This window comes from Onychostruthus taczanowskii, unplaced genomic scaffold, assembly GCF_017590055.1.
Source record: "Onychostruthus taczanowskii isolate IOZ18803 unplaced genomic scaffold, ASM1759005v1 scaffold50, whole genome shotgun sequence".
Taxonomy (NCBI): Eukaryota; Metazoa; Chordata; class Aves; order Passeriformes; family Passeridae; genus Onychostruthus; species Onychostruthus taczanowskii.
The window spans coordinates 3,750,259-3,776,085 of NW_024502569.1; the positions used below are offsets into that span (position 1 = coordinate 3,750,259).

Below are 25,827 nucleotides of genomic sequence, written 5' to 3' on the forward strand. Positions count from 1 at the left end.
AGCTAGCTTTTTGCTTCTTCAGTGCAGGTATCACCATCTTGAACAAGTCATCCAGATTTCTTCTTACAATCTGCAGACAAACAATATGGTTAAGCCCTTTCTCAAGTAGGTCCATCAATTACCGGGTATGACTACTCTGCACATCAGCTTTATTTTCCCACATGTCTGAGGCTGGCGCACTGTGGTCCCTTCCAGCCAGACCCATCCTGTGATTCTGTGGTCAGATATTGGAATAGGCTGCCCAGGGAGGTGGTGGAGTCGCTATCCCTGGACGTGTTTTAAGAGGCGTCTCGATCGGGCGTTGGGTGATGTGTTTTAGGGGTCACAGCGCTGGGTGGACGTTTGCACCGAAGATCTTAGGGATCTCTTCCAACCCTGACGATTCGATGGCTCTCTACAAACTCTGGTGCCGCGGACGAACCCGTCGGTTCGCTCCGTGCCTCTCGCGGCGCCGGGCGCGCCCGGCCGAGCCGGGCCGGCCCTGGCGGGGCGGGGCGGAGGGCGCGCCCGGCCCGGCTCCGCTCGGCTCGGCGCTGTGATTGGGCGGAAGATGGCGCTGGGCGGATGGAAATCCTAATGACAGTCTCCAAAATCGCCTCCATCTGTACCATGGTGAGCGAGGGCCGGGGCTGTGCCCGCTGCCCGGGCGGGGGGCGGGCTGCGCGGGAGGCCGGGCGGGGGCGCGGGGCGGCAGCGGAGCGGGGATAATCGGCTTTGGGAGACTCAGCCTGGATGCGGGCGCCGAGCGGGCTGAGCCGGGTCCCGGCTGCGGACGGGGCTGGAGCGCGGGGGCACCGAGCGCAGCCTTCCCCAGAGTGTGCCGAGGGCGTGGGCAGCGCTCCGGGGCATCGCCTCGGCCCGGGGTGCCCATTGCAGCGTGTGGTTTCTGGAAGCGCCCTCCTTCTCCCGGCACACTCCGTAGCGTCCCTGCTCTCCCTCGGAGCGCTGCGCTCCCGAGCTGGGGCTGGAATGGCCCATCCACGGGCGGTGCTCCCCGGGTTCCCCGGACACGTGCGGGCATCCCATGCTCCCCGTGTGGTCCCACTGGTCTGCATCCATCCAGGTCTCGACACGAGGCTTCTCCCTGTGATTGCTTTCTCATTGCTCGCTCTCGTGGTGAATTAGAGCCATAAGCAGAAGCACAGATGTGATAAAGCTCTCTCGGGTTGTTTGAAAGAAGGGTGGGGAATTCAGTAGATGTGCTGATGGAGGCGTGATGAATTTAAGAAAGGAGATATCCCTTAGTCAGTAGAAGTTACTGCTTGTTATGGAAGAGATGTGCTGATCGTACAGTTCTTATATTTGTGCTTTCTTCTATCTATTCCATTGCCATGTGAAAGTTCTTGTTACCAAATGTGTTTCCATGGGAGAAGGGAAGAGATGAAAAAGGGGAAAAACACGCTCTGTCATCTACTCTGTTAATTTGCTGAACTGCCAGTATTATGTCTCATCAGTGGGAAATGCTTACGTTTCATATTATTGGAAACTGATTTATGGTTTTCATAAATCATGCTGCAAAGAGGCTTGAATGTCTCAAACAGATATTTTAGAGGTGGCCTGTGAGAATTTTGAGTGAATATCTGTAAGCTGTAAGCTCATAGGATGGGATTGCTCAGGTGATGTTTAGTCACTGGAATAATGTTTTTTTTTTTTTTACATGTGAGATGACATATTTTAGTTTGGAATTGGAAGAGTCTAACTTCTTGAATTTATCAGGCGTCATACTGACATCTTGATGTGGCCAGATTGGTAGGACATGTACCATGTGCTTCAGGAGTTTCCATTCTCTCAAGGCAGGTTTTAGGTTGCTGAGGAATCAGTGTGATTGCTCCCTGAGCTGGGGCGATCCTTTATTGCAATTCTAGCTGACATCTTTTCACCCACAGCTGGCCGCTGGCCTTTGTGTCAGCATAAATTCAGTGCTGGCCTCTTCATTTGGGTCAAGTGTGAGACCTCACTGCTCTGCTTCTGGACTGCGTACGCAGCATAGGTCTGGACTGGACAAGCAGATAGTTTAAGATTATTCTGTGTGTGTATGTTTATTAGAAATGATGTTGTGTCACTGAGATTTAGGTCAATCCTGAAATAAAATTTTCAACTAAAAATCTTATTACTGACTAAAGTGTCTGTATCCATAAAGCTGAAATTCTGATGGCAATTAACTACCATTTGTCCAATCACTGTCATGTGCATTGAGGTGGATGAACTCCAGGCCTAAGATTTTTGCTGGGCCTTTGTAATCCATAAGTTTTAATAGTACTGTGATATGGGACACCTAGTATAGGATACCAGCTGTAAAAGCTTTTCAGCAGTTAATATAAGACTGTGCTTAAAAATACATCTGTAAAGATGGTGTGAAGGAGTACATGGTATTTACTGTGGTGTTGTTCAGAACTGTGTGGTTGAGGCGTGCCAAATCTTTTTAATTCTAACAAGAGTCAAATACTTATGTTTAAGCATATGTTTTACAAAATTGAAGAGGATTATAATTGCTGAGTAATACTGTTTTTTTTTTTTCTGGCAATGCTTCTTTGTGTCAACACACTTTGATAAAGTGCCAGACAACTACCTAAGAATTCTTACAAGTTTTTCTTGCCTTTTCCCATGCCTCTTATAAAAACTCTCAGACTGTTCTATGTCTTCTTGTGAAGAAAAAAGTTCTTGTTAGTACAAAACCAGTAACAAGCAATTTTTGTCAAGAGACAGTTTGTGCCTACACAAACCTAGCATGTGTGTACACTTACAATCTGTAATAGAGCAGTCTAGAACTATATTGAAGAAACTCTTCCATCTGCATTTTATGACTTCTTTTTTTTTTTTTTTCAAGTTTTGGTTCTGCTGATTTGTATTTTATGTGTCTTACCCCTGCTGTTCAAGCCCTGAATATTACAAAGCAGTATTTTATGTTTTATAACGTAATATACTGCTTTGGGCAGGTTGTGTGGGAACAGTGAAGAGTGATAACCAGAATGTTTCGTTTATCTGTGGTACCTTTTGGGGATGAGCATCCTGTCTGTGTTGGTTGGTACCTTTGTATATGCTGCATTAGTTCATTGGTCAAACACCTCAGTGTTCATGCCAATGTTAACAGGGCTCTTTCTGCAGTAATTGTCCTAGTGTTGTATCGCCTTTCAGCTTCCTTGAATTCTTTGCTATATATCACCATTCACATGCTTCCTTGTGCTGTAGTAAGTCTTAATTGCAAGGCTGGAGATTGTGGAAAAGCGCTGAAAATACCTTTACCCTTGAGTGCTTTAGCCACTGTTCTTGTTGCAAAATGGATGAGGTTAAAATTGTGTGGTCTACTTTTTAATATTATTTTTAAAGTCTTTGCAGTAAAAGTAGAACTTGGTCTTTACCCTCATTCATGACTAAAACTGCGGTCAAAGCCTTACTTGAGTGAACTGTATGGGATTTTTATGCATGGCTGAGGAGGGATAAAGTAACCTAGGCTAACTGCAATGAAGATGTGCCCCATGTTATACTCACAGATTGCATCTAGGACTTCTGCTTCTGGTGTCTAGAATCCAGGAAACACTTGCTAGCGGTTAAAAGGCATCAAGTCTTTGAGTAGCTGAAGCAAAGAGAAGATAGAAATTAGATTTTTAGCTTAAAAGCTCTGAAAAGCCTCCAAGATGTCAGTCTCAGACATACCCAAGGAAGTTGTAATGGCAGTAGTACTTGTTTTCAGTGTTTCTTCTAGAAAGTGGCTGATGATGTTGGCACAACCTGAAAAAGTGTGATAATATTGTAAAACTATGCTAGTCAAGAAGCTGTAGCATTAGATATCAAAATCTTCATGTTTTGGGTGTTTGTATTGCCTTCTCTGTCTGCCATCTCAGCATCTTGCATACATGGTCTGTCACTGAAGGTCTTCAGTGATTGTTTCAGCCCCCCAGCACTGACATCAAATACACAGCTGGTGGTTAGATGTTGATTGTGTGATGTAAAGTGTGTTCTGCGTGAGAACCTCTGCTTATCTTACAATCCAAATTTTTGTTCTGTTTTTGAGAGGATTGAGATGTGTGGAGTCACTCTGAATGGCTGGCTATTGTCCTTTTCCTGCCTGCCTCCTCTCGAGGGGCACTGTCAGGAGCACCCTTTTGTCCCTTTCAGTCACCTTTCACAAGGGTGAAGATGTTTCACAGGTGCTAGAGTTGAAACGAGCATGTGTGGGAAAAGACATCTTAGAGGAAACAGGCCCTGGAAGTGCCCAGCTGAGGGAAGGTTGAAGTGCACTTACCTTGAGTGTCCTAGCAGAGAGGCTTTTTAAACACTCCCAGCTGCAGGAAGATTTTCTAGCTAACTGTGAGAGAGGTGTGCATTTATGGGCTTTCTTACTGCTTCAGGAATTGTTTGTTTACAGTAGGGTTTCAAACCTGATTGTGAAATCTGCACTTAATGTAAATTGATGTTTGCCAGAGTCTGCAGCCAGCCAGCAGTGGCTATGATGTACTCAGTCGTGTTCCTTCTAATTGCACTGTCTCCTCTGAAGCACGGATTATAAGACTTAAACATTAATTGATGATCAGGTTAACAGATTCCACAGGAAAGTATACAGAGGACCCATGCTGGGAGAAATGAGAATTGAATTACAGCAAGGAGAGAAAAGTTACGGGAAAACAGCTTCAAAATGAGGAGTTGACAGAAAAAAACCGGCGGAGAAGGAGAGGGCTGAAGCAGCACAGAGGAAACCAGAGTATGGCGGGGCTCCTTTATCCAGCTGGCTGGCTGGCTCGTGTGGCACGGCTGGCAAGAAGGAACATGTGCTGTGTCTGGGGCACTGCCTTTCACTCCGGCACGGTGACCTGGATGTGCCGTGCTCCGGGCACCGCGCTGCTGCCGCGGCTCTGCTGCCAGCCCAGGAGTTTTTGGAGAAGGATTTGCTAGTATTTGTGGGGTGGGAGCCTGCACCACAGTGGGGAAGTCCGCTCGTCTGTTGGAGCTCTTATCAGCAGACGCCTCGATGATAAACATGACATTAAGATTGAAGCATAATTTTTCTAGCTGTAACATGCTACAATAAAAGATGAGTATTTATATTTGGTCTTTAGAATGCTGGGTTTGTGGCACTGTGTAGTATACTAATTAATTTAGACAAATTTGCTTTCAATTTTCATCAAAATAGCAATTTGACTCTTAACATAAAACAATTCTCAAATATGAAACACAAAGAAGAAAATTCTCCCAAGTTACCTAGCTGTAAAGCAGTATCTATACCAGCACAGGGAATTATTTAGTTGACATGTTACTTATTTGGATGATTTGATTTATGTAAGTGTTCCATTTTCTTTTTACCTGCACATGTGTGTATATTCATATTGCATGTTCTAAGCCAAGGAAAAATGAAATGCCAATTTGGACTCCAGTCTGGGCAGCAGAATTTTTAGCTGTGTCAGTGGGAGCAACTGATTCCGGTACTAGACAATGCTTGAGTATTTAGATCGGTCGGTTTTGTGGTCTTTGTATTCACTTTTTACATTCCTGAAGCAACTAATTTGCATTGAAACTTCTAGGAACGATTCTGTAAAAATGTGGCAAAAGGGGCTTTTCTATTCAAATTTCTTGAGGAGAAGAAGTGTATAAAAGCCCTGTGTAAGGACTAACTTTTGTTTTCGTGGCTTAGGAGGATTGCTGAAGTAAAATGCTTTTAACAAATGGTTCATTTCAGTAAGTTCTATCTGATCTTTCAGTTGAGGAAAAAAAGAATCTAGGTATTTTCTGCAGTAAAACCAGAAGGTTGTATTAATGTAAGTTGACCAAAATAGGAAAACATTTTTACCATCTTTTATAAACTGAAATTCTTTGTATGATTCCATGAAAATGGGAAGTTATAAAAGCAATATCTTTGTTTTTTGAAACTGGAATTATGTAAGTAATAAAAGCATGTAAAACACACCACGGGGTGCAGCTTATAAAAAACAGCTATTGAGCAAATGTGTTTTCCCCACTTGCCCTGCATTTTGGGTAGTTAGGTGAGTCTAATTTTTCTGAAATATTAACTTGTCTTCGACTTCAGTACTCAAAAGGATGCGCCATCATACACTTCTCACGTACAAGGAAGTGCTGCTGCATGTAGTTGCTGTGAAGGAAATGACATTGTGAATGTTCGGTGGGGCTTGAAAAGATGGGTTTGGTAGACATACCGAATGTGAAGAGAAATTAATTTTGTGCTTTGGTATAATTTTCCTTACTCAGACAGAGGTGTTTTTGCTTCATACTCAGAAATTCTTCTGTCTTAGCTGCACATGATAACAGTATATAGGACTATGTCTTAGACTGATTAATAAAATAACACTATTTGGAAGTATTTAAAAAGCATTAACTGAAACTATCCAAATATTTAGTGTATTAATAATGCATGTTCTTTTGCAAAGAAATGAACAACAGGGATTATTGAATCCCACTCATATTTCACTGCTACTTCCTGGCTAGAAACAGTATCAAAAGAATTGTGTTTCAGTTTTGGTTGCAATTGAAGCAACAAATATAAGCTGATAGATAGCTGTTCTCTTTGCTCTTAGTCCTGATTCATGTGAGTACACAGAAATGTAGGCATTCACATACTCTAACAAAATGCAGCTGCAAGAGTAGAATTCTGCATCTCTTCTTTAGCAGAGAATTCCTGTCACAGTGCATTAATTAGTGCATTGGGCTGTGAAATTCTGTATATCTTCTCTAGTTGCATAGACAAGGAAGAATCTTTCTAATCAGAAAAAAAAAAATGGAAAGCACTAGTGAGTGTTTCTGTACTGAGATTTATTTTTGCAAATTATAAGTAATTCCATTAATTTTACTTTTGTTCAGGAACATTGTTATTCCTGAGTTTCCCTTTTACTTGTAATGCCTTTCTGTCACTAGAAAGAGTAATAGTTCTGTGTTGTGTGGTGGTATGGTTCATTTACCTGTAGCTAAGGTCATGTTTAAAAAATTTGGCTTACATATGCCTGTGCAACATGGTTTAGTTATTTGAGTCGCCTTTAATCAGTGTTCTACCTGGCTTCTTGAGTGAGGTGGAGAGCATTGTAGGGGAGGATCTAGCATAGTGCACGTGTGAAGGGAGAAATGGATCTTCAGGATGCTGGTGACACATGTAAGTTTTCAGAGAAGAAAATTGTATTAAAGGTGAAATTCTGATTTTGCTTAGGAAATGTACAGCTTAGTTAAACTAGAGGGTAAAGCTTTTAAACAACTAAAAAGATGATCTACCAAGCTATCAAGTGATCTTTATTCCAGAAAGGGATACATCAAACCCCCCTATCCGAGGCCAATAGGATGTGTAAGTGTCCAAGCACGTTAGGCTGGTTATGAATCAAGGCTTTGTAAGCGAAATTCTGCCTGCTAGGTTGGATGCTAATGACCAGGTAGGACGCTTTAAAGCTGCAGTTGTTTGCCTGCTTGCTGACATGTTTTTAGACAGTATTTTTATTGTAGGGTGGCATCCCAATTTACCCTGCTTTGGTTTGCATCTTGGGAGCGGTCTTAGAGTGCCCAAATTAGATGACTTTTGGAGGAAGCTGCATCAGACAACGTAGATCAGCTGCAGCTGGTGTTCAGTCACAAACCAGCCCGTAACTAATCTGGCAAGAATGATCTGAAGCCCAAGGTGTGTATGTCAGCACCAACTGATTTGTTTTACAGATTGGCTCCAGTTATCTTATCCCTGTGTCAGCTGCTGGTGTCTCAGGACTAGTTCAACACGAAACACCACAACAGTGTAGCCTCTGAGGCTTTGAGAAAAGGCAGTAATACATGGCATCTAATGATATTGTTTCAGCAAGTGAAAAACAATACAAAAACAACAAAAAAAAATGCATCTGCATTTGTCTGTGCTTTGTTTTTTTCTGCTCTTTTCCACTGAAATGTATGGCATCAGTGGGCTTTTTAGTTTATTTTAGAAATTTGAGATTATGTATATTTGTAAAACATGAAAATCAGGAAAATACAGCTGTACACATTTCAAAGATAACACACCTTCCTATTCCACTGTATATCCTGGGCTTTGATTCCACTAAACTGAAATAAAACCCTCATCTAGTTAGTGCAGAATATGTTGATTTGTACAAAACTCAAGCTCTTAAAAAAAAAAAAAAAAGTTGAGAAACTTAATTAAGGGACTTCTGTGACAAACACAGATTCTTGTCCCTTCAATAAGAAATTAGCATTTAAGGCAAAATTTATAAATCCAATAGTATGACTTTTTCCTTTAACTTGATGGAGGAGATAGAGCAATTAATGTTCAACTGATTTGAACATGATTAAATAAAGGTTACATTACTTTTCATTTTGAAGGATGAAATCTGTAGTAGTTCAGTTTTACACCTGACTTTCATTAGGTTTGTAAAGGTTTTTGTGTAATCATTGATAATTTTCAGTTACAAATAAAAAGCAAATCTTGATTTTGTACTGTGTTCTTGTAAACACACATTAGTTGCAGAACTTTCCACTTCTAAAGCTGTTTCACATGTACCACAAGAAATGAGTGTTCTCTCTGCCTGTACTATTGTGTTTGTGCTGGAAGGGGGTTAATGTAAGGCAGTGCTTGGTTGTGCAGCTTTTACACTGATGCAATGCTAAAAGTGGTAAATCCCAGTGCTACTGCAATATTATCATCTTCTTGGACTTCTGCTGTGCCCCTGTTGCTTCTCATTTCTGGGTAATGACCAGGTGTGTTTCCCCTCAGAAGAACAAGGGAAATTTGGGGTGGATGTGCTGACCAGACTTAATGATGTTCCTTTCTGTCCCCTGTGTAATATCCAAGCCAGGCTGCAGTGTGGAGACTGAACACCTGTTGTATGTGTTATTGAGTCCCCCCAAAAAGAGAGTTTTATTTGGGGATTTTTCCTGGGGATTCCAGTTAAGTGGCAGAGGAATAAATTCTCTACTCCACAGCATACAGCACAGCCTGAAATTTCCCAAGCGTAGTTCCCAAGTCCAGTAACTCCAACTTGGCTGATGAAAAGAATGGCACTCCCACTTCTGCCTTAAACCTCCTGTGTCCTCATGTCCAGGAGATGATTCAGTACCATAATGGTTGGTGCTGCTGCAGTGCTCCCCCCTGCATCTGTATTTGCATAATGGAAGAGTCAGCTGGGACTGATAATGTGGGCTGTAATCATGCCTGGGAAACACTTTGAAGCAAGGGATAATTAGGTTTTAAAATAGCTTTTATGGGTCAGTTGTGAACGTGCATTTTAGTGTACTCTTGCTGTGTTTCTGCTCTTTGCAACCAATACACTGTGCACAGTATAAATGATTACTTTGGAGGGAGAGATAGCATCTTTTATGACAGACAAAAAGAGAGCTGTAAAGGGAAGTCTGAGCAGCTTGAGGGGTTTTACATTGGCGTAAAACATCCGAGCTGGTTTGTACTAACATTCATAAACAGCTGCATTTAAACACAGATGATGCCATGCTTTGAAGTCATGTGAAAGTCTGAGCCTTGAATGAAGCTTCTTTGAATACTCAGAAAACCGTGACGATCTGGTAGTATCTCAGCATGTCTTTCTTACTGCCAAGTCAGATCTTTATTGTGCTAGAAAACTAAATACAGTGTTCAGGTCTGTACAAACAGAAACATCAATGTTTATATCATAATATTTACCTTTCAAAGATGGAGTAAAGTAGCTACTCCACCCTAGCTTTGAAAAGAGAAAGAATTTCCTTAAACCTGCTCTTGAATTTATTTTTAAAGAGGTAGAGATTTTAACAATAGTGTAAAAGTCCCCCACAGTTCCTTCTTTTTCCTTGTTTATTTGTAATACTCACCTTGCTGGAGCTTGTGGGTGCATTTAAATAAGTCTGCAAAACTAAATATTCAGTCTCAGAGTGCTTAAATCTTAAATGAGGGTTTATACCCCTTTTCCTCACCACTATAATCTCCATTTGAAAACACCTTCTAGAGTAATAAGCCCTGCATCTAAATCCTCAGGAAAGGAGAGGCTTTATCAAACTGGGTAATTGGAGGGGATGTGACTGATGACAGCAGCTGGGGCTGTGCTGTAAATGGAGCAGAGCTGTGGTGTGTCAAGTGTGGAGTTTTCCTGGCTTTTGCCCTATTGTGGTTAAGGTTATTACCTCCTCATGGACCTTTGAGCATGTGCTTCCCATTTCAGAGCTGCTAAGGTAGTTTGTGTAAAGTTCTGAAGTATCATGGTCACACCATGGCAGATGCCACATCATCATTTCATTCTAATTGTATACATTTTAACACAGTTCTAATATTCATTCTGTTCCACTACGCCCTGTCTGTAATTAATCTGTGCAATCCTGTGTGGTGGTTTTGGTGCAGTCCATGATTTTGGTGTAATTTAATTGTTGTAATATGCCATGTAATGGCTATTTGCTATGTTTTTGGTGTAAAAAATGAACTTGTTGGGATGGAGTTGTGGTTTTAAGGTTCTTTGATGCATATCGTGTTCTATTTTAGCTGCACTTGTATTCCTGCTGGAATATTCATGCTCATGTATTAGTCTCATTGAGGATATATATAAATAGATCTAGATATATAGATATCAGTTTTGTTGGGTGCAAAAAGTTGTATACATTTCCATTTCTCTAAAAGCAGTCAGTGTAAGAGCTCATCCAAAGTCTGACTTTTCCAGCATACATGTTTTTCTGTCTCTAAGTAGAAAAGAAAACAATGCTTTTCTTTGAAGCACAGCGTTTAGTGCACCAGTTCAGTCAACAGCCACAGAGTAACCAAAGTAACATTCTCGGACTTCTTTTTGAGGATCAGAACAAACAGATTTTTTGGGCAAAGGCTGCAGCATTTGTAATGCACATCATCACTAGCTGTACTGCATTTTCTTTCAGTTTTACAAAGTTTAAGGCATTTAGCAAAGCACTTAGAATAACTTATATTTTCAGTGTAAGTGAAGCAGACCAGTGTCTTTGCTTCCTGTGAGCAATCTGCATCTCTTAACTTTTTCTGGAATGTGCTTTACAGTACGAAAATTACTCTTCTTAGAAGGAGCTCACCAGTTGGCCTTGTATGACCTGCTTTTCATCCTGTGTTAGTGCAAGTGTTACTAAAGTAATTCGACTCTGGAAAGAATAAGTAAAGAACATTGAAACAGTGTAATTGCATGAAAATGCATAAAAATTATATAACTTTGAGATGCTTTTGAACAGCACATATTTGGAAACATCTCTAAGGTATTTTTTAGTTGTAACCAGGTGTTTTGCAGGTTTTTTTAATGGATGGTTAGTTGGTTTTGATTGTTTATCCTTGCTGAAAAACTTTTTTCCTCAGCTACTTTCACTGTTGCCACACTAATATTTTGCTGCTTTTGATTTTTTCCTAGGGCGCCAATGCCTCAGCTTTGGAGAAAGAGATTGGTCCGGAACAATTTCCAGTCAATGAGCACTATTTTGGTTTGGTTAATGTGAGTCTCAGAACATAACTTACTGCTTTGAAAGGACAGGAATAGGTTGGTTAAACAAGACTGGGATGAGTGAATGCTTAAAATTCTGAAAGATATAATCACTGAATATTCATTCTGTTGAAATGTGTTTCAGTATTTAGTGTATTTGTTGAAATATGCTACTGGATTGTTGAAATGGGTTCTCTGTTGAATACTTTTGTTTTATCAGTTGTAGGGTAATTTTTACATCACTTTCATGTTATTCAAATATGTAAGTCTTAAAGAAGGCTATTTAAAATATGTCGCTTGTTGTTCATAATATGCCAATAAAGTAAAATAAATATCTTAAAAGGAAAAAAAAATCTTGTGAAAGACTGTGATGCTAGGTAGTATTTATATCTGCTGTTTATATTAAGATTTTTTTAAAAATTACAGCCCAAAGAGGAAAGCAGAAAAAAATAGATTGAATTGTTTGAATCAATAATTTGTTTTAAGGAATGATTTAAACTTTAGTTTCTGATATTAGTGATGAAAAGTGTAACTTGTTAGAAATTGAATTATACTGATGTGAAATATTAAATTAACTGGGCTTCAGAAATGGCGTAGTTAAAACAGGTTGATTTAACAAGAGCTATTGTCTTGCTTTTCTTAATTAAACTGATTATTTAAATGTTGTTCTGGTACTGTAAGCTGTCTCTACCTCCGGGTGCTTAGCACTGACCTGGTTTGAGAGTCTGCAATCTGAGCCTGCACTGTGGAATCAGTAAACACTGACAGGTTGACTTCCATGCATCTCAAAACCCCATCACTGAAATTCAAGTGATTTCTTTTCCTTCCTCACGCAAGCTGCAATACCCGCCAAACGCAGCTTCACTTCTCTGGGAAGAGGAAATGCAGCAGTTTCACTGTTAGTGCCTCTCAGTTCCGCAGCTGTGCTGAGGCTTTCCATTTTTCCAATGACAGGATTTCTCAAGTCTGTTACTCTGTTGGCAGATAAACTGTTTTCCTAATTTCTTGTCCAAGTCCAGAGAGGATTTAAGACTTAATGGTGAAATTGTGTTGTACACCTAACCTTAAAGTTTTACATAGTTTGTATCCTTAGGAGAAGGTTCAATAAAGGACAATCTTTCTAATATGTCATGAAGATCAACAAATTCTGGCTTTTTGTACTCAAGAGGGAGTAGAAATTTGAATGGATATCTGTCATTGCACTCATTTAAGAGGTAGGCAGCTACAATATATCAGAGTGCTTTTAATTTTGTGCCTACTACAGGAATTTTGCTTTTTTATCTTCAAACAATAACATTTTATGGGCTAAAATTCTTTGAATTGTAACAAATAATAAGATGGGATCTCATTATGTTTATGGCACACTGGTGCTGGTTTTCAGGTACAGTGGTTGGCAAAGGAAATTCACTTATGTTGGTGCCTGAATGGTTTTCAGGTCTGTTCTGTAGGTTGTGTTTACTAACACAGCACATATACACCATAAATGTGTAATAAACTTGCAGCATGTAAATCTGCCAGGAAAAGTGAAAGTAACAAACTGTGGCCAATGACTAGAAAGAATGACAGTGATAATGAAAATAAGTACTAGATAATTAGATAATAAATTAGTACTATTAGACTGAGAAGTGATAGAAATCATAGTTTTGTCTTCATTGATTTCTCTAATTTATTTGTAGCAATTACAGGAAGTGAATCTCCTAAAGGTTTATTAACATTTACTGCTAAGTTTTTCTAATTTGTTTATTGATTCTGTTTGTCCTGACTTTCTCCAGGGTAATGGGGAAAAGGGAAATAATGTGGAAGTCAGTAGCTTTCTGTGTGATAAGTGGCCATTTGAGGTGTCTGGAATACAGAAAAGCATTTTAGATAAAGACGGCAATCCTGAGATAGAGATCTGTCAATTTATCCAGTGGTAGCATAAAAGAAGAGGAGGCAAAAGCACTGTCTTACCTCTTTTCCAGCTTTGTGGTAGAGTCTAGGGGTTGTTCAGCGGATGTGCTGAAAGAGCAATTTGAGAGGTAAAAGAAGACCTAAGAAAGGGCAATTATGGGAAACATATGGAAGACCAGATGGTTGATGGGAATGGAAAATTCGACTTAGACTTGAAGGGACAATATCATTCACTAAATCAGCAGGAAATATCTAAGATATGTGGTAAGATGAAAGCATTAGGAGTGTGATGTCCCATGTATCTGGATAACCAGGAGTATCACGTCTGCTTATCACTCTTCTTTCCCTCTTCAGTGCAGCAATGCAAACTGTTCCAATCTGTGTGCTTCACAAATTACATCAATCCTTTTATCCACTGAGGGTGAAATAAGATTTTTAATCTCAGAGAGCTGCTCTGAAAACTCTGGAGTAGTCTACCAGATTTCTAGAGCAGAAGGTTTGGTTATTCAGTCTCTTGCAGTGGATCCGTGTGTTTTGCAGAAATCCTGTTCACTGGAATGGACCATTGCAAGAATGAGAAGTTACTAGAGCTGCCAGTGCATCAGAGCTGGGAGGAACCCCAGAGCTGCTCAAAGACAGTGTTCCAAACAGATCTAAGTTGTTGTAAATCTCTTTGTTGAATGGGGTTCAACCACATTTCTCCCCAGCTGTGTGTGCATCAGAAGAGTAAGCTATAAGACTACAAGTGTTCATGGGTGTGCAGTGTTTTTGTTGCACAGTGTTCTTGTTTTGCCTACTGTCTCATTTTTCCATGTAGGTTTAGGTGTTGTAACTTTGCTTTCAGAATTTAAATGAGAAAAAGAAAAGGGGTGTGTGTGTGTGTAAAATATAGAGAATGCAGTATTTTTGTGAAACAGTCTCATTTCTCAGAATTTAGAGCAGAAGAGCAGTATGAACCGATAAAAAGGAGAAATGTGGATTTTTTTACATCTCTTAGTCATGTACAGCATAAGATGGCCCCAACAAGGTCTTTTTTACATTTTCTACTGCTGTTCTGAGGCAGGCTGGCCAAGTGTGAGGTCCCAGAGTGCAGGGCTGGCCCTGCCCGCTGTTGTGGCTCTGCGGCAGTGCTGGCTGGGCTGGGGAGCAGGAAGGTCTCCTTTGGCAGCCCAGCCCAGGGCTGGAGGTCCAGGATTAGAAAGCAGAGTGTAGGTGTTGAGTGGGTGGTGGGAGCATGGGGAGACTGGAGCTGGGTGTTTCTCTAAAGATGGGAACTGAAGAAATAATGGTGGTCAAGCCAGCATTTGTTCATTTAGCAAATTGAGTAGTTGCGTAGTCTAGAAACCTCCCAACCATTTCCCACGTGTTGCTTAGTACAGGTGCCTTTTAAATTTTTTTCATGATTGGAAGCATTTATTTTTAAAATATTTTGAGTTTCGAAGTGATAAAGACTGATGCTTTAGAGATAAAGCAAATGTGAACTAATTAAATTTTCTTCAGGAGTTTACTTTCAAACATTCTTCTGTTGCCTGCTGTGTTTCTCAATCTGGTTGGAGAAAGCCTTTTATGAACTCAATCTGGTTGCTTTTATTTCATACTCACAGGCATGCAGGTTAACATACATTCATATTAAATTAATCTGAATTTTGTTCTGTGTTTTGAGGTCTTCATATTTTGTCTGTCTCTGACTGCATGGTTGCCATTCTAATTAATTTATCATCAGACTGCTCCTTTTTGAAATTGGAATCTTACGAAAATTCTAATTTGCTTGCTTTTCATCTTTTGGCACTTGATGTAGAAATTTTAGCAGTTTTCCATTTTGATTAAATTTTAAGAACTTTCTTAACACTTTAATGTAGTTCTCTTTTTATGGCTGTTTCTAATTATAAACTCATAAACAGCTTACAATATTAAATGTTTTGACTGAAGCTACTGTGTGATTTCATCAGCTTCCTATAAGTTAAAAAGCCCCAGTTTTCCTCTTAAGTTCATTGACTTATTTGCAGATTTGAACCACAAAGAAGCTAATATAAGCATTTTCCTAGCTTAAATAAAGAAAAATAATGGATGTTAAATTAATTACTTTTTAATATGGATACATCTTAATATTTTTAAAATATGCTTCCTACTTATTCTTTGAGTCTTGGTTATTTAGAAAGTAGTTCTTCATATTTCATTTTCACTTTAAAATAGAGGAAAGTAATTAATTTTTAAGTTTTGTAATTAAATTGCATAGTGCTCTTGTTTGTCTTAATTGGGAGAGCGCAAAAGGTAGTTATTCCCTGTTATTCCTAAGATGTGAAAGCTTTTAGTTTTTTTTCGCTATTGAAAGGACCTGCTCTTAAAATACCTCTGAAGGCAATCTTTGCTGTGTAATTCTCCCCATCACAAGGATAAAGTCTCAGAATTTGCTACCTATATGTGCTGCTGTCTTTGTGTAACATAAATCTGAATGCTGTTTCCACATTTTGCAGAATGTGTGCAATGGGTGCGTGCTTCAGTTTGCAGGTTGTGGGACTGCAGCTGAAAGGTTGGATTTCTTGCTGAGGGCCTCGTAAAGGTTTTTCCCACTCTTTTCAGTGTTGGATGATGGGTTCCACTGGAGGAGGGCAGCTTAAAATTGGAATGGCGGCATAGAATTAGAATGGCTTTATCCACTGATGGCTCACCACGCCTTGACAGGAGTGGTGGGGACGTTAGCAGTGCTGGGGTGAGCTGCAGACAGTGACACTGACCTCAGGTGCCTGAGGGAGTCTGAGGAGGGGGACGTCTGGAGTGTCCCACCTGGGTGTCCTAGTACTAAGTGGGTTATGGACGCTTCTCTTGCTGATTCTCCTTTCCTCCTTCAGTCCAGTGGCTTGTCCCCTTCGAAGTGTGCATGTCCCAGTTGTGTTCTCTTTTCCCTGCAATCTTGATTTCAAGCTACCAGCTGCCATGGCTTTGAATCCTCAGCAGGCCATGTCACCTTGGCATTCAGGAGTTTCCTTAAACAAATCTTGTCACCCTGGAACAAGAACTGAAAATGTAGGGGCAGGTTAAAGTAGTTATTTTGGACTTTGATGACAGCTATTAAGATTTGGAGAATCTAATTCCTGAAGTGTGTGAGGCACTCTCCATTTTCAGCTGGATTTCTTTTCGGTACAAGGTCATACTGTGCTTGTTCGTTGCTGTTGTGACTGATGTGTGGTAGACAGATATTTTTACCTGAACATATTTTGGGAGTTGTCACATTGGGGGTATTTTTTGAACATTTTGACCCAAATAGATCTAAAATATTACCAGTAAGTTAAATTGAGACAAAATTAAACAGTATTGTTCAATTTAGCCTAGGGTTTTCATGCACTTACGTACAGTGTACTTGGTAATCCTTTGTGCAACATCAATGCATTTTTCTACCTTAAAGTCAGGAAGAAATCACTTGCAGAAAGTTGGCCCCTGCTTATGCCTCTCTTACAGCTTGGAATTAATTTTATCTCTCTGCAGCAATGCAATGCAAACTCACAGATCTCTCTCTTATTTTGTAGTTCGGGAATACGTGCTACTGCAATTCCGTTCTCCAGGCACTTTATTTTTGTCGACCATTTCGAGACAAAGTCTTAGCGTACAAGAGTCAGCCAAGAAAAAAAGAGAATCTCCTTACCTGCTTAGCTGATCTCTTCCACAGTATAGCCACCCAGAAGAAAAAAGTCGGAGTAATACCTCCCAAGAAATTTATAACAAGATTACGAAAAGAAAATGGTAACTTTTTTTTCTTTTTCTTTTGTAATAATGACAGCAATTATGATTTAATTCTGAAGCTGACGTAGTGTATGCCAGCTAAATGCCTGTGTATTTGTGCTCTGTAGAGTACCCATATAGAAAGTGCTCTTGGTGCTGTAGTATAAACAAGAGGTGGCCCAGGATAAGGGTGTAACCCTGGAGCAGTTTTGGGAGGGAATCCTTGTCTTTCTCTCTCTTCAAATAGAGCTAAAGTGTATTGTCATATTGTCACTATCTGCTTATGAAATTGCTTGCTAGTTTTGTTTCTCTGGGAGTTTAATATTTGTAATCAGAATTCACTGTAAAACCTTTGTTCTTTGTTTTGAAAAACTATTTTTTGAATGGAGGAATCAATCTCCCAAACTGAGTCTGTGGAAAGACTTGCCCATAAGAATCTAGATTAAAGCCCTCCCATCTTTTTAAATTGACTTAGAATTTATGCAATATGTAACTTGACCTGCTTTTAAAATCACTAAGTAGTTTTGGCAAATTGTTTTTTAAATGTCATTGTTGTCCTAAATTTCAAGAGATTTGTAGGGATTTTTCACATTTTTTGTTTCTTGTCTGCAGGACTAATTCTCCAGACTGTTCTAGAAAATTATTTTATGTTAAAATATAAATGAAGCCTTTTAATCTGCTACTCAATTTGGATACATTTTTATAAAAACACACCTTTTTTCCTTAAGAATTAATTACTATATTTAAATAAACTGTATGAGGTACCATGCTTAACACTGCTGCAATAGATGTGTTGCAGTCTTTTCCAAGACCATGAATACAGACTGAAAAAGCATTTGAATGATGACTATCTCCGTAGTAAAAACAAGAAATAAAATATTATGATGACATTCTTAGTTTGACATGGCTCTTCCAGCAAATGCACTCCATGAGCTGTAATGATATTGCTAAAAAAAAAGCTCTTGGGTGCTGTACAATCACTTGCCTGTGCAGAGTAGAAAACTCATTCCCTTCTTTGGCACGTATACTCGGGTAAGTGTGCTTGTGTTTGATACATTTACAGAAACAGTTCATTATAACAAATGCAGAGAGTCATTCAGATGGAAAGCAGAAAGCAAACCACAGGAGCCATTAAGTTCATTATAGAAAGTGTTCTTTGTAATGTGTAATTATGTCATGCCACTAAAATTCTACCCCGAGCAAGGCCATTGGAAAACCTTCAGTAGAGAAGTCAGATGTGCAAGTTCAGCCCTTGTACTTTTAGGCCTCTTTTAATGATGATACTCTCACCTTTTGTACAAATAAATAGCTACATTCAGGCTGCAATTACATGGGTATCATATATGCTATTAAGTGCTTATTGGAAGGGTGTATAATTTTGAGCCTTAAATAAGAGTCAATTTAAGAACCAGGTAAGTGTGCAATACCAATCTAGAGTCTCTTCAGTCAGTATCCAGCTATACCATGGTGATAACTGAGGATACAGTCTTATGTATTCCAGACTCCAAAGCTGCTGCTCCATCTTTATTTGCAGTGTCTGAATACAGCATGCATGTATTACACATCTCTGAACTGGAGAGGAGCTTTTCACAAGCTGTGTAGTGACAGGACGAGGGGGAATGGCTTTAAACTGAAAGAGGCCGGGTTTAGATTAGATATTAGGAAGAAATTATCAACTGTGGTGGTGGTGAGGCACTGGAATAGGTTGCCCAGAGAAGCTGTGGATGTCCCATCCCTGGAAGTGTTCACGGCCAGATTGGATGATGCTTTGAGCAACCTGGTCTTGTTGGAAGGTGTCCTTGTCCAGAACAGGGGAAAGGTGTCCTTGTCCAGAACAGGGGAGTTGGAACTCAATGATTTTTAAGATCCCTTCTAATCCAAGCAATTCTGTGTTTCTCTATCAGTGACCTTAAAGTTTAATTGCCTGGGAAGCAGCTGCTGGCTTGAAGTCAGCTGGAGGTGTGCTGTTACATTTGCATAAAGTTCTTCTAATTGTAAAATGAACAATCTGTAGCTTTCACTTTGGTGTGGTTAATGCTTATTACTGACTGGGCACACAGCCCTGACAGGCCTGTGGTACTACACTGTGAAGAACCTCTGAAGTCTTTTACCTCAAGAGACTTGTAGCTCTTGCTCTGCCTTGATTTACTTGATTAAATAAAGACCTTGCAATTGGCTAGATTGAACTCATTTGTCTCAAAAATAGTGTAGTAGTTCATTAAATAAACTACATGGTTCCTACTCTTGCTTGACCTATTGCACTACTTAAGCTCTCCAAATGACCTAGATTAGCATCAGGGTTTCCCTACTTACCTAATAACCCTGGACCTTTTTTTTTCTGTTTGAAGTTTATTCCTGGATGCTGTTAGGTGAATGGCTGTAAAGCTTCCCTGGAGTGCCTGTATGCATTTCAAAACTTGAACTTCACTGAGTAACTTTTTCATTCATCTATCCACTCCTGTACACTGCAGACCTGTCTATTAGAACATTCTTGGACTGCCAGCAAAATGAAGTAGTTGCACATTAAAAGATTTGTATTATATTACCTGGGGATATAGAATGATGTTTAAATAGGCAGGTAAATTTCCTCTCAGCAGTTCCTGGTCAGAGAGAAAAGAAGTAACTGACTGAATCTGTGTTATCCAAGACATTGACCTAAGCTTGGCAGAGATAGCGTAGCCCCTGTAGGAGATCCAGTGGCATCTGGAGGCTGGGCAGAATGACCTGTACCAGTTTGGGTGGCACTCCACATACACCTGTGCTTAGGCCATTGAATTGTGCCCTGGTTTACTTGCAGTGTGGTTCAGTTTGCAGGTAATTCCCATCAGCTGAGTGATTTCTGTCAGTGCAAGCTGACTTGCTGTCCCCTCTTCCCACCCCGTTTTTTTGGCTTAGTTTATCAAGTAGGCATTTTGGGTTGGTGTCATATTGCCGTGAATGGTTCAAGATGTGAAATCAAGGACTGGTTTTGAAATCTGACTCTCTTAAAAACCTTTTTGTAGTGCAGCACTAACTGATCAGTTAGTCAGCCTTCTGTTTTATCTCGCAGAGCTTTTTGATAACTACATGCAGCAGGACGCACACGAGTTCCTGAACTACCTTTTAAACACCATCGCGGACATCTTGCAAGAGGAGAGGAAGCAGGAGAAGCAGAACGGGCGCCTGCCCAATGGCAGCGTGGACAGTGAGAGCAACAGCCCCCCAGAGCCCACCTGGGTGCACGAGATCTTCCAGGGAACATTGACCAACGAAACCAGGTGTCTCACCTGTGAAACTGTAAGTTCTCCTGCGCTTTGTAAACGCAAACGCTGCCACGTTTCAGAGCTGCGTGCTTCACGGTTCCTTTATCCCAGCAGACCAAGATACTAGTTTCTTTCTTAGTGATCTTGATATGTGTGTGTGAATATTTGTGGTTTTTTCTTTGTTAGTAAGAACATTTCAGCAGATGATGCATGAATTGTAGGAAGAGACATTTGGTCAATATTAGGAAAATGCCCAATTGGGTGTTTTATCAGTGTGATCATAATCACCTTCAAAATTTAGAAAATCTTAAAGTGGTGTATTCTTAAACAGAATAAACTCTGTGATTTAAGGGTGTAAGGTTCTTCTCAAATTTCATGTCTAAATAACTTCATGTCATGCTTACTGATACATCTCATAATTAAGTATTATCAATCAGTTTCCATGGATTCCTAGTTTTTAAATTTAAAGCCATTGAAATTAAAACACTAATGGTTGGCTTTTGGCACTTTGATAGTAAATCGGGATTCTCAAATAACATACCTTCATGTTCATGAAAATTAATCCTTCCCTAAATGTCTGTCCACAGGAATTCTTCCAATACTACACCCTGAGAAATAAGCTTTCTCTGAGTATGCTATACTAAAATATTTTTGAGAAATTCTACAATAAGAGAAAGAATGTATTTCATAAAAACTTAAAATTGGATTTTACCAGCTTGAGAAAGAGTAAAAGCTGTAATTTGAAAATTACAGTAATTCTGTCATGGTCTATTCCTTAGAGATTGTAAAAAAGCTAAATGACTGTGGTTTTTGTATAACTTCATGCCAATTTTCTTTAACTTAATTAGGTAATGCAGATATGTCAGCATGACGTTGGAAGGGAGGAATTAATCAAATCTGTATATTTGTCATGTAATTTTCTCAGTCTTCTAGAAGTACCCATCTCTTATTTCAAAGAAAAGAGCTTCATAATGTCATGTATAATGTAACTGCAGACTATGAGTAATTTAGGTGCTCATTCCACGCTACCGTCTTTTTTTCTGGAAGATTTCCCCTCCCTAATAAGTATTTCTTGGCAACTGTCAATTGTTTCTCTTCTAGTTCTTGAGCTGTTCCTTTTTTTTCCCCTTGAAACATGAGTTTAGCCTAAGTCTTTTGACACAACTGGTATCATTACCTTTCCTTACTGTGGCATTATGAATTACTGCTGTCAGGATTTTGATCTGGATACCATCCTTAATGCAATTTTAAAACACTGATATGCTCTTTGCCAGCATATTTTATTAGCTATCAGGTCTGTCAGAATTTTGAGAATTCTACTAACAGTAATCTGAAAACTCTTTTATCAGTTTGTCTTTTTAGTATATCAGCTTGTGTCTAAAACACAGTGACCTGGAAATGAGCACTTAGAAACACATTTGGACATTAAATTGGTAATACTACTGTGAATAGTGTCTTATTTCTAAATACTGAGTCTATATGGTTGTCTTGATGCTTATTAGAAGCTGTTAGCATTTAGATTCTTTCTGTGTTTAGAAATATAAGTTCAAATGTTAGGAGTACTTGGAAATAGCTCATGTACAAGATTATAGTAGTGGATGAATTACTGCTTCTTAATGACAAGACAATAGCCCTAGTATATTTTTAATTTGTACTGGAAAATTATTGCATATTTAAATGTAAAGCATAACATACATCTTTGCTGAAAGTGACAGTCATTATCTTCTATTTGGAAAAAACTCCTCAATGTTCCTAAAATGAGCAAAATTTTATTCTGATTTTGGTTGTCCTGGTTGTGGAAAAGAGCATTCTTCCAGATGCACTGTTTCATTAGCCCATCTTAAAGATAAAAATGGAACTATCTAAAGATGCAGCCTCAGTTTAAGTGTGGACAGTGGAGTATAAGGAACATAGATATGAATCTTTAACAAACGTGTCTTGTGAATCAAGCCACTTTAATAAATGAATATGTTACAAAAGGATTGTAAGTTGTCTTTGCATGTTTTTAATGTGGTTTCTCTTTATAATGCTTTCACCCTTCCTTGATAGAGGCAGAATGATGAGGTGAATGTAAATGTTATGGCTAATTTATAGAAATTAACTAGAAGTTAATTGGTTTTACAGATTTGTCTCATAGTTTAGGGAAGGATAACAGTAAACCAGAAAGTATTATAATTGGCTTCATTAAGATAAAATTTTGAACAGCTAAATGTGCCCAGGTCTTCTACAGAGAAATACAGGAAATTGTCAAAACCACCATATCAGTCTCCAGGTGATGGTCTTGCTCTCGGCTTCAAATGACTGTACGAGGCATAAAATTCTTTGGCTCAGTTCTCCTTTGGACTGAGAGAAGGCAATAAGGAAAATCCCAGTGTTCTCTCTCACATGAGTACTACAGAGCCTTTAGCTCTGCTCAGTTTTCTCTTTTTTTTTTTTTTAACCAAGATAAATCACACACTTTGTTTCAGCTTCTGTGAAAACTGCTTTCTGTTTTAGCACACGTGGCAGTCTGTAGCTGCAAGAGCTCTTTTGCCAGTGAACAGATTCACATTGCCAGAGAAATTCCCAAGTGTAAGAAATAGTGGATTCTGTGAGTGTCAGCCTTGTGAGCTTTGTGTTCTGTGCAGCTTTGGTCACCAGAGCACAGCTGAGCTGTGTGGGTGCAGATGATGTCCTTGACGTGGGAACAGCTCACCATCCTCTTCAGCCAGAGCACTGGAACATCCCAAGTCCTCACTATTACTCGGATGTTCCTGTTAGGAGCACTCAGACAGCTTTTTGAACACATCAGGGCTCGATTCTGCAAGTGCTGAGGTTTTCTGATCATGCCCATCTTTTTTTCATTCTGTAGATGATTGAAATATATAGCATTGCTGAGTGTAGTCTGAGAAGCTTAGTGATGCTTATTTGAAACAGAACCTTTACAAAAGGGGGTGAGGCTTGTTAGACTCCAGAGTGGCTCTTAATTTATTTTTCTTTTTTAATTAAAATGGTATGAGTTCATGTTAGAAAAATTTGTTCAAATACTAAGGCTCACAGAATCTTAAAAATTAAGAATAGCAATTTATAAATCGCCAACATAAATGGAAAAAATCCATTGGCTATTCTTGCAATAAATGCAATTAATGCAATTAATTTAATGGTTCCTCACGATCCTAAGCACACAGTGGGCTGTGTAACCTGAGTGAGGTGTTTTAAGGCCATATTATCACAGAGAATGGAAATTGTTTTACAAACTTCTGGTTTTGGTACCAGTCTCTTTTTAACCAAGTAGAACACATCCCTTCCCTCCTCTCCATTGCCCTTACAGCTTTTGTGTGGGATAAAGCTGCCTGTGAAATCTGTATTGTTTCACGTAATTTTCTTTGATTAGACCAAAAGAGGAAGAATTATCTAATTGCATGTCTGAATAACACTGATCACATGACTCCCTAATTCCAGCTGTCCTAGCTGAAGACTGCAGCAGCAGAGTATTTTCTAGAACTGATTTTTTTTTTCCCTGAGTCATTCTTAATCCCCACTTAAAATGATTTCTGCCAGAGTTCTTAGTGTTATAAATGCAGGTCTGATAACTCCAAGAGTGATTTGCAAGGGGATATTTTGAAAAATTGACCACACAACTAAATCATGATACATCCCTGAATACAGGAAATGTGCAGCATGCTGAAGATGCAGGTGGCTTTTTTTTCCCCACTCTGAACATTTTGGAAGTTTTCCTTTTGTGTTCTGTGATCTCTCTAAAAGTATAAACACTATACTTGAGCATCTGAATATTGCAGTTGAAGTGATGTGTACTGACGTAGTGGCTTTTTTGACATGCACACTTAACTCTTGGAAAGACGAGGGGCAGAACAGTGGGAGCCCAGTCTTCTCACAGGTATTAGCAGAAGCTTTCAGCTTAATTTCCTGGGTGTTTGGATTTGCCCTGTGTTTTTAATGCTCAAATATGGTTGTCTCGACCATCTGCTTTTTTCTTTTTTTCTCCATGTACACTCTCTTTAGGAGCTGTGTGTTTCTCATCTCTTGATTATCAGAGAGCAACTTTCCACTTTTTTTTTTTCATTCTGAGTTGAAAAGGGACCATAAATCTCATATGTTCAAAAGATCAACTTACATTATTTTTCTGTAGCCATTTCACTTTTCCTGCATTCAGTCAAGAAACTGCAGGCAGGTATCTTTCCTAAAAGCATTTAGTTCTGTATCTAGGCAGAGACCATTGTCATGAGTGTCTTGAGTATCTTTAAGTACAGAGAGGACACACTAGCAGGCAGAAGTTAAGGTTGCACATAAGTGGTTTTTAAAACTTCATTAGCATAGTTGGTTTTCAGGGCAGCTGTGGATTTTCTCATCATTTGTCAGGATTTGTGGTGGAATTTATTTTCTGCTTCTATAATGTTCTATTTTACTTTCTTGTTACTCTTGCATTTTTGTGAGAATTGGCTACTATTCTGCCTCTGTCAGACCAAGCTCCAAGCTCTCATTTGCCAAATTTGCTGTCTGCTGCTCCTTTAAGAGTATGAGTCTAGCCTGGAAGAGGCTTCAAAATATTCTTGCTGTTTATTTGGTACACTGTGACATGCAAATACATAACTTTCAGTTCAAGGGAGTCAGAGAAGAACAGAAGTGAGAGCACTAAGCAAAAGAATCACAGTGATTCTGTTCTTTTGAAAAATCTGAGGTGTAGTAGAACCTTGGAATTAATATAATTGATGTAAAATCACAGCATCATGACAACTGCCATTATATACACCCAGAGACTCATATGCACTTCACCCTTCCTGAAAAAAAAATCAGAAAATACAGCAAATCTCTGAAATAAAAAAATCCACTTGCACAAATTCTTAAAAGGATATTGTGGGGTAAAAGATACATTCTGTCAATAGAAAGTGGTACTGAAAAGTAGAGGCAAATTAGTATTATTTGTCTTAACTATGTTCTGTTTGGTCTTTTTTTATATGCAGGTAAGCAGCAAGGATGAAGACTTCCTAGACCTTTCAGTTGACGTGGAGCAGAATACTTCAATCACTCACTGTTTAAGGTAGGCACAAAAATGCAAATTTTTGTGATTTGCCTTTACCTGTTACCCAGAAAGCAGGAAATAAGCTGCCAGTTCTATCTTATGTAGATTGGAGTGTATTAAGTGATGATGATATTGTACATTTATATGGATATTTAATATGAAAAAATTAGTGTTTACAGCTTTTTTTTTTTTTTTTTTTTTTTGCTCAGGGGTTTCAGCAACACAGAAACTCTGTGCAGTGAATACAAGTATTACTGTGAAGAGTGTCGCAGTAAGCAAGAAGCACATAAAAGGTACAGCACAGCTGGGGAGGGAGACAAATAACTCATGCATTCAGTGAAAATACTCTAGTACTTCTGTGTGTGTGTGTAAAGGAGAGAACACCCTTTTCCCCTTCATTTTTCTACTCTTCTTCCACTTAAAAGTAACTTGCCTTCATTCCTCTTGCTATAGTTCAATGTGTCTCTTTCCATGAGTAGTGAGAATCCATATAAAGCATTTTGGGACTCCTTTGATCATTATTTATTTTACAAGTGAGAAAATGAATAGTCTGAAGACCAAACACAAGTTAAAAAGACAAGTT

General features: G+C 39.2%; 1 protein-coding gene across 3 annotated transcripts in view; it reads left to right on the forward strand.

The window, feature by feature from the left end:
• Nucleotides 1–508: 508 nt before the first annotated feature.
• Nucleotides 509–25,827, forward strand: part of USP12 (ubiquitin specific peptidase 12) — a 32,642-nt gene continuing 7,323 nt past the window's right edge. The window contains exons 1-6 of one of the 3 annotated variants that reach the window (XM_041416089.1): nucleotides 509–612; nucleotides 11,307–11,387; nucleotides 16,790–17,003; nucleotides 20,032–20,258; nucleotides 25,186–25,262; nucleotides 25,454–25,537. In XM_041416089.1, coding sequence (XP_041272023.1) covers nucleotides 565–612; nucleotides 11,307–11,387; nucleotides 16,790–17,003; nucleotides 20,032–20,258; nucleotides 25,186–25,262; nucleotides 25,454–25,537 — 731 coding nt within the window. In that variant the 5' untranslated portion in view covers nucleotides 509–564. Of the gene's footprint in view, nucleotides 613–11,306; nucleotides 11,388–12,524; nucleotides 12,590–16,789; nucleotides 17,004–20,031; nucleotides 20,259–25,185; nucleotides 25,263–25,453; nucleotides 25,538–25,827 lie in introns of those variants that run through there. The other 2 variants (XM_041416091.1, XM_041416092.1) reach the window with 2 other exon arrangements.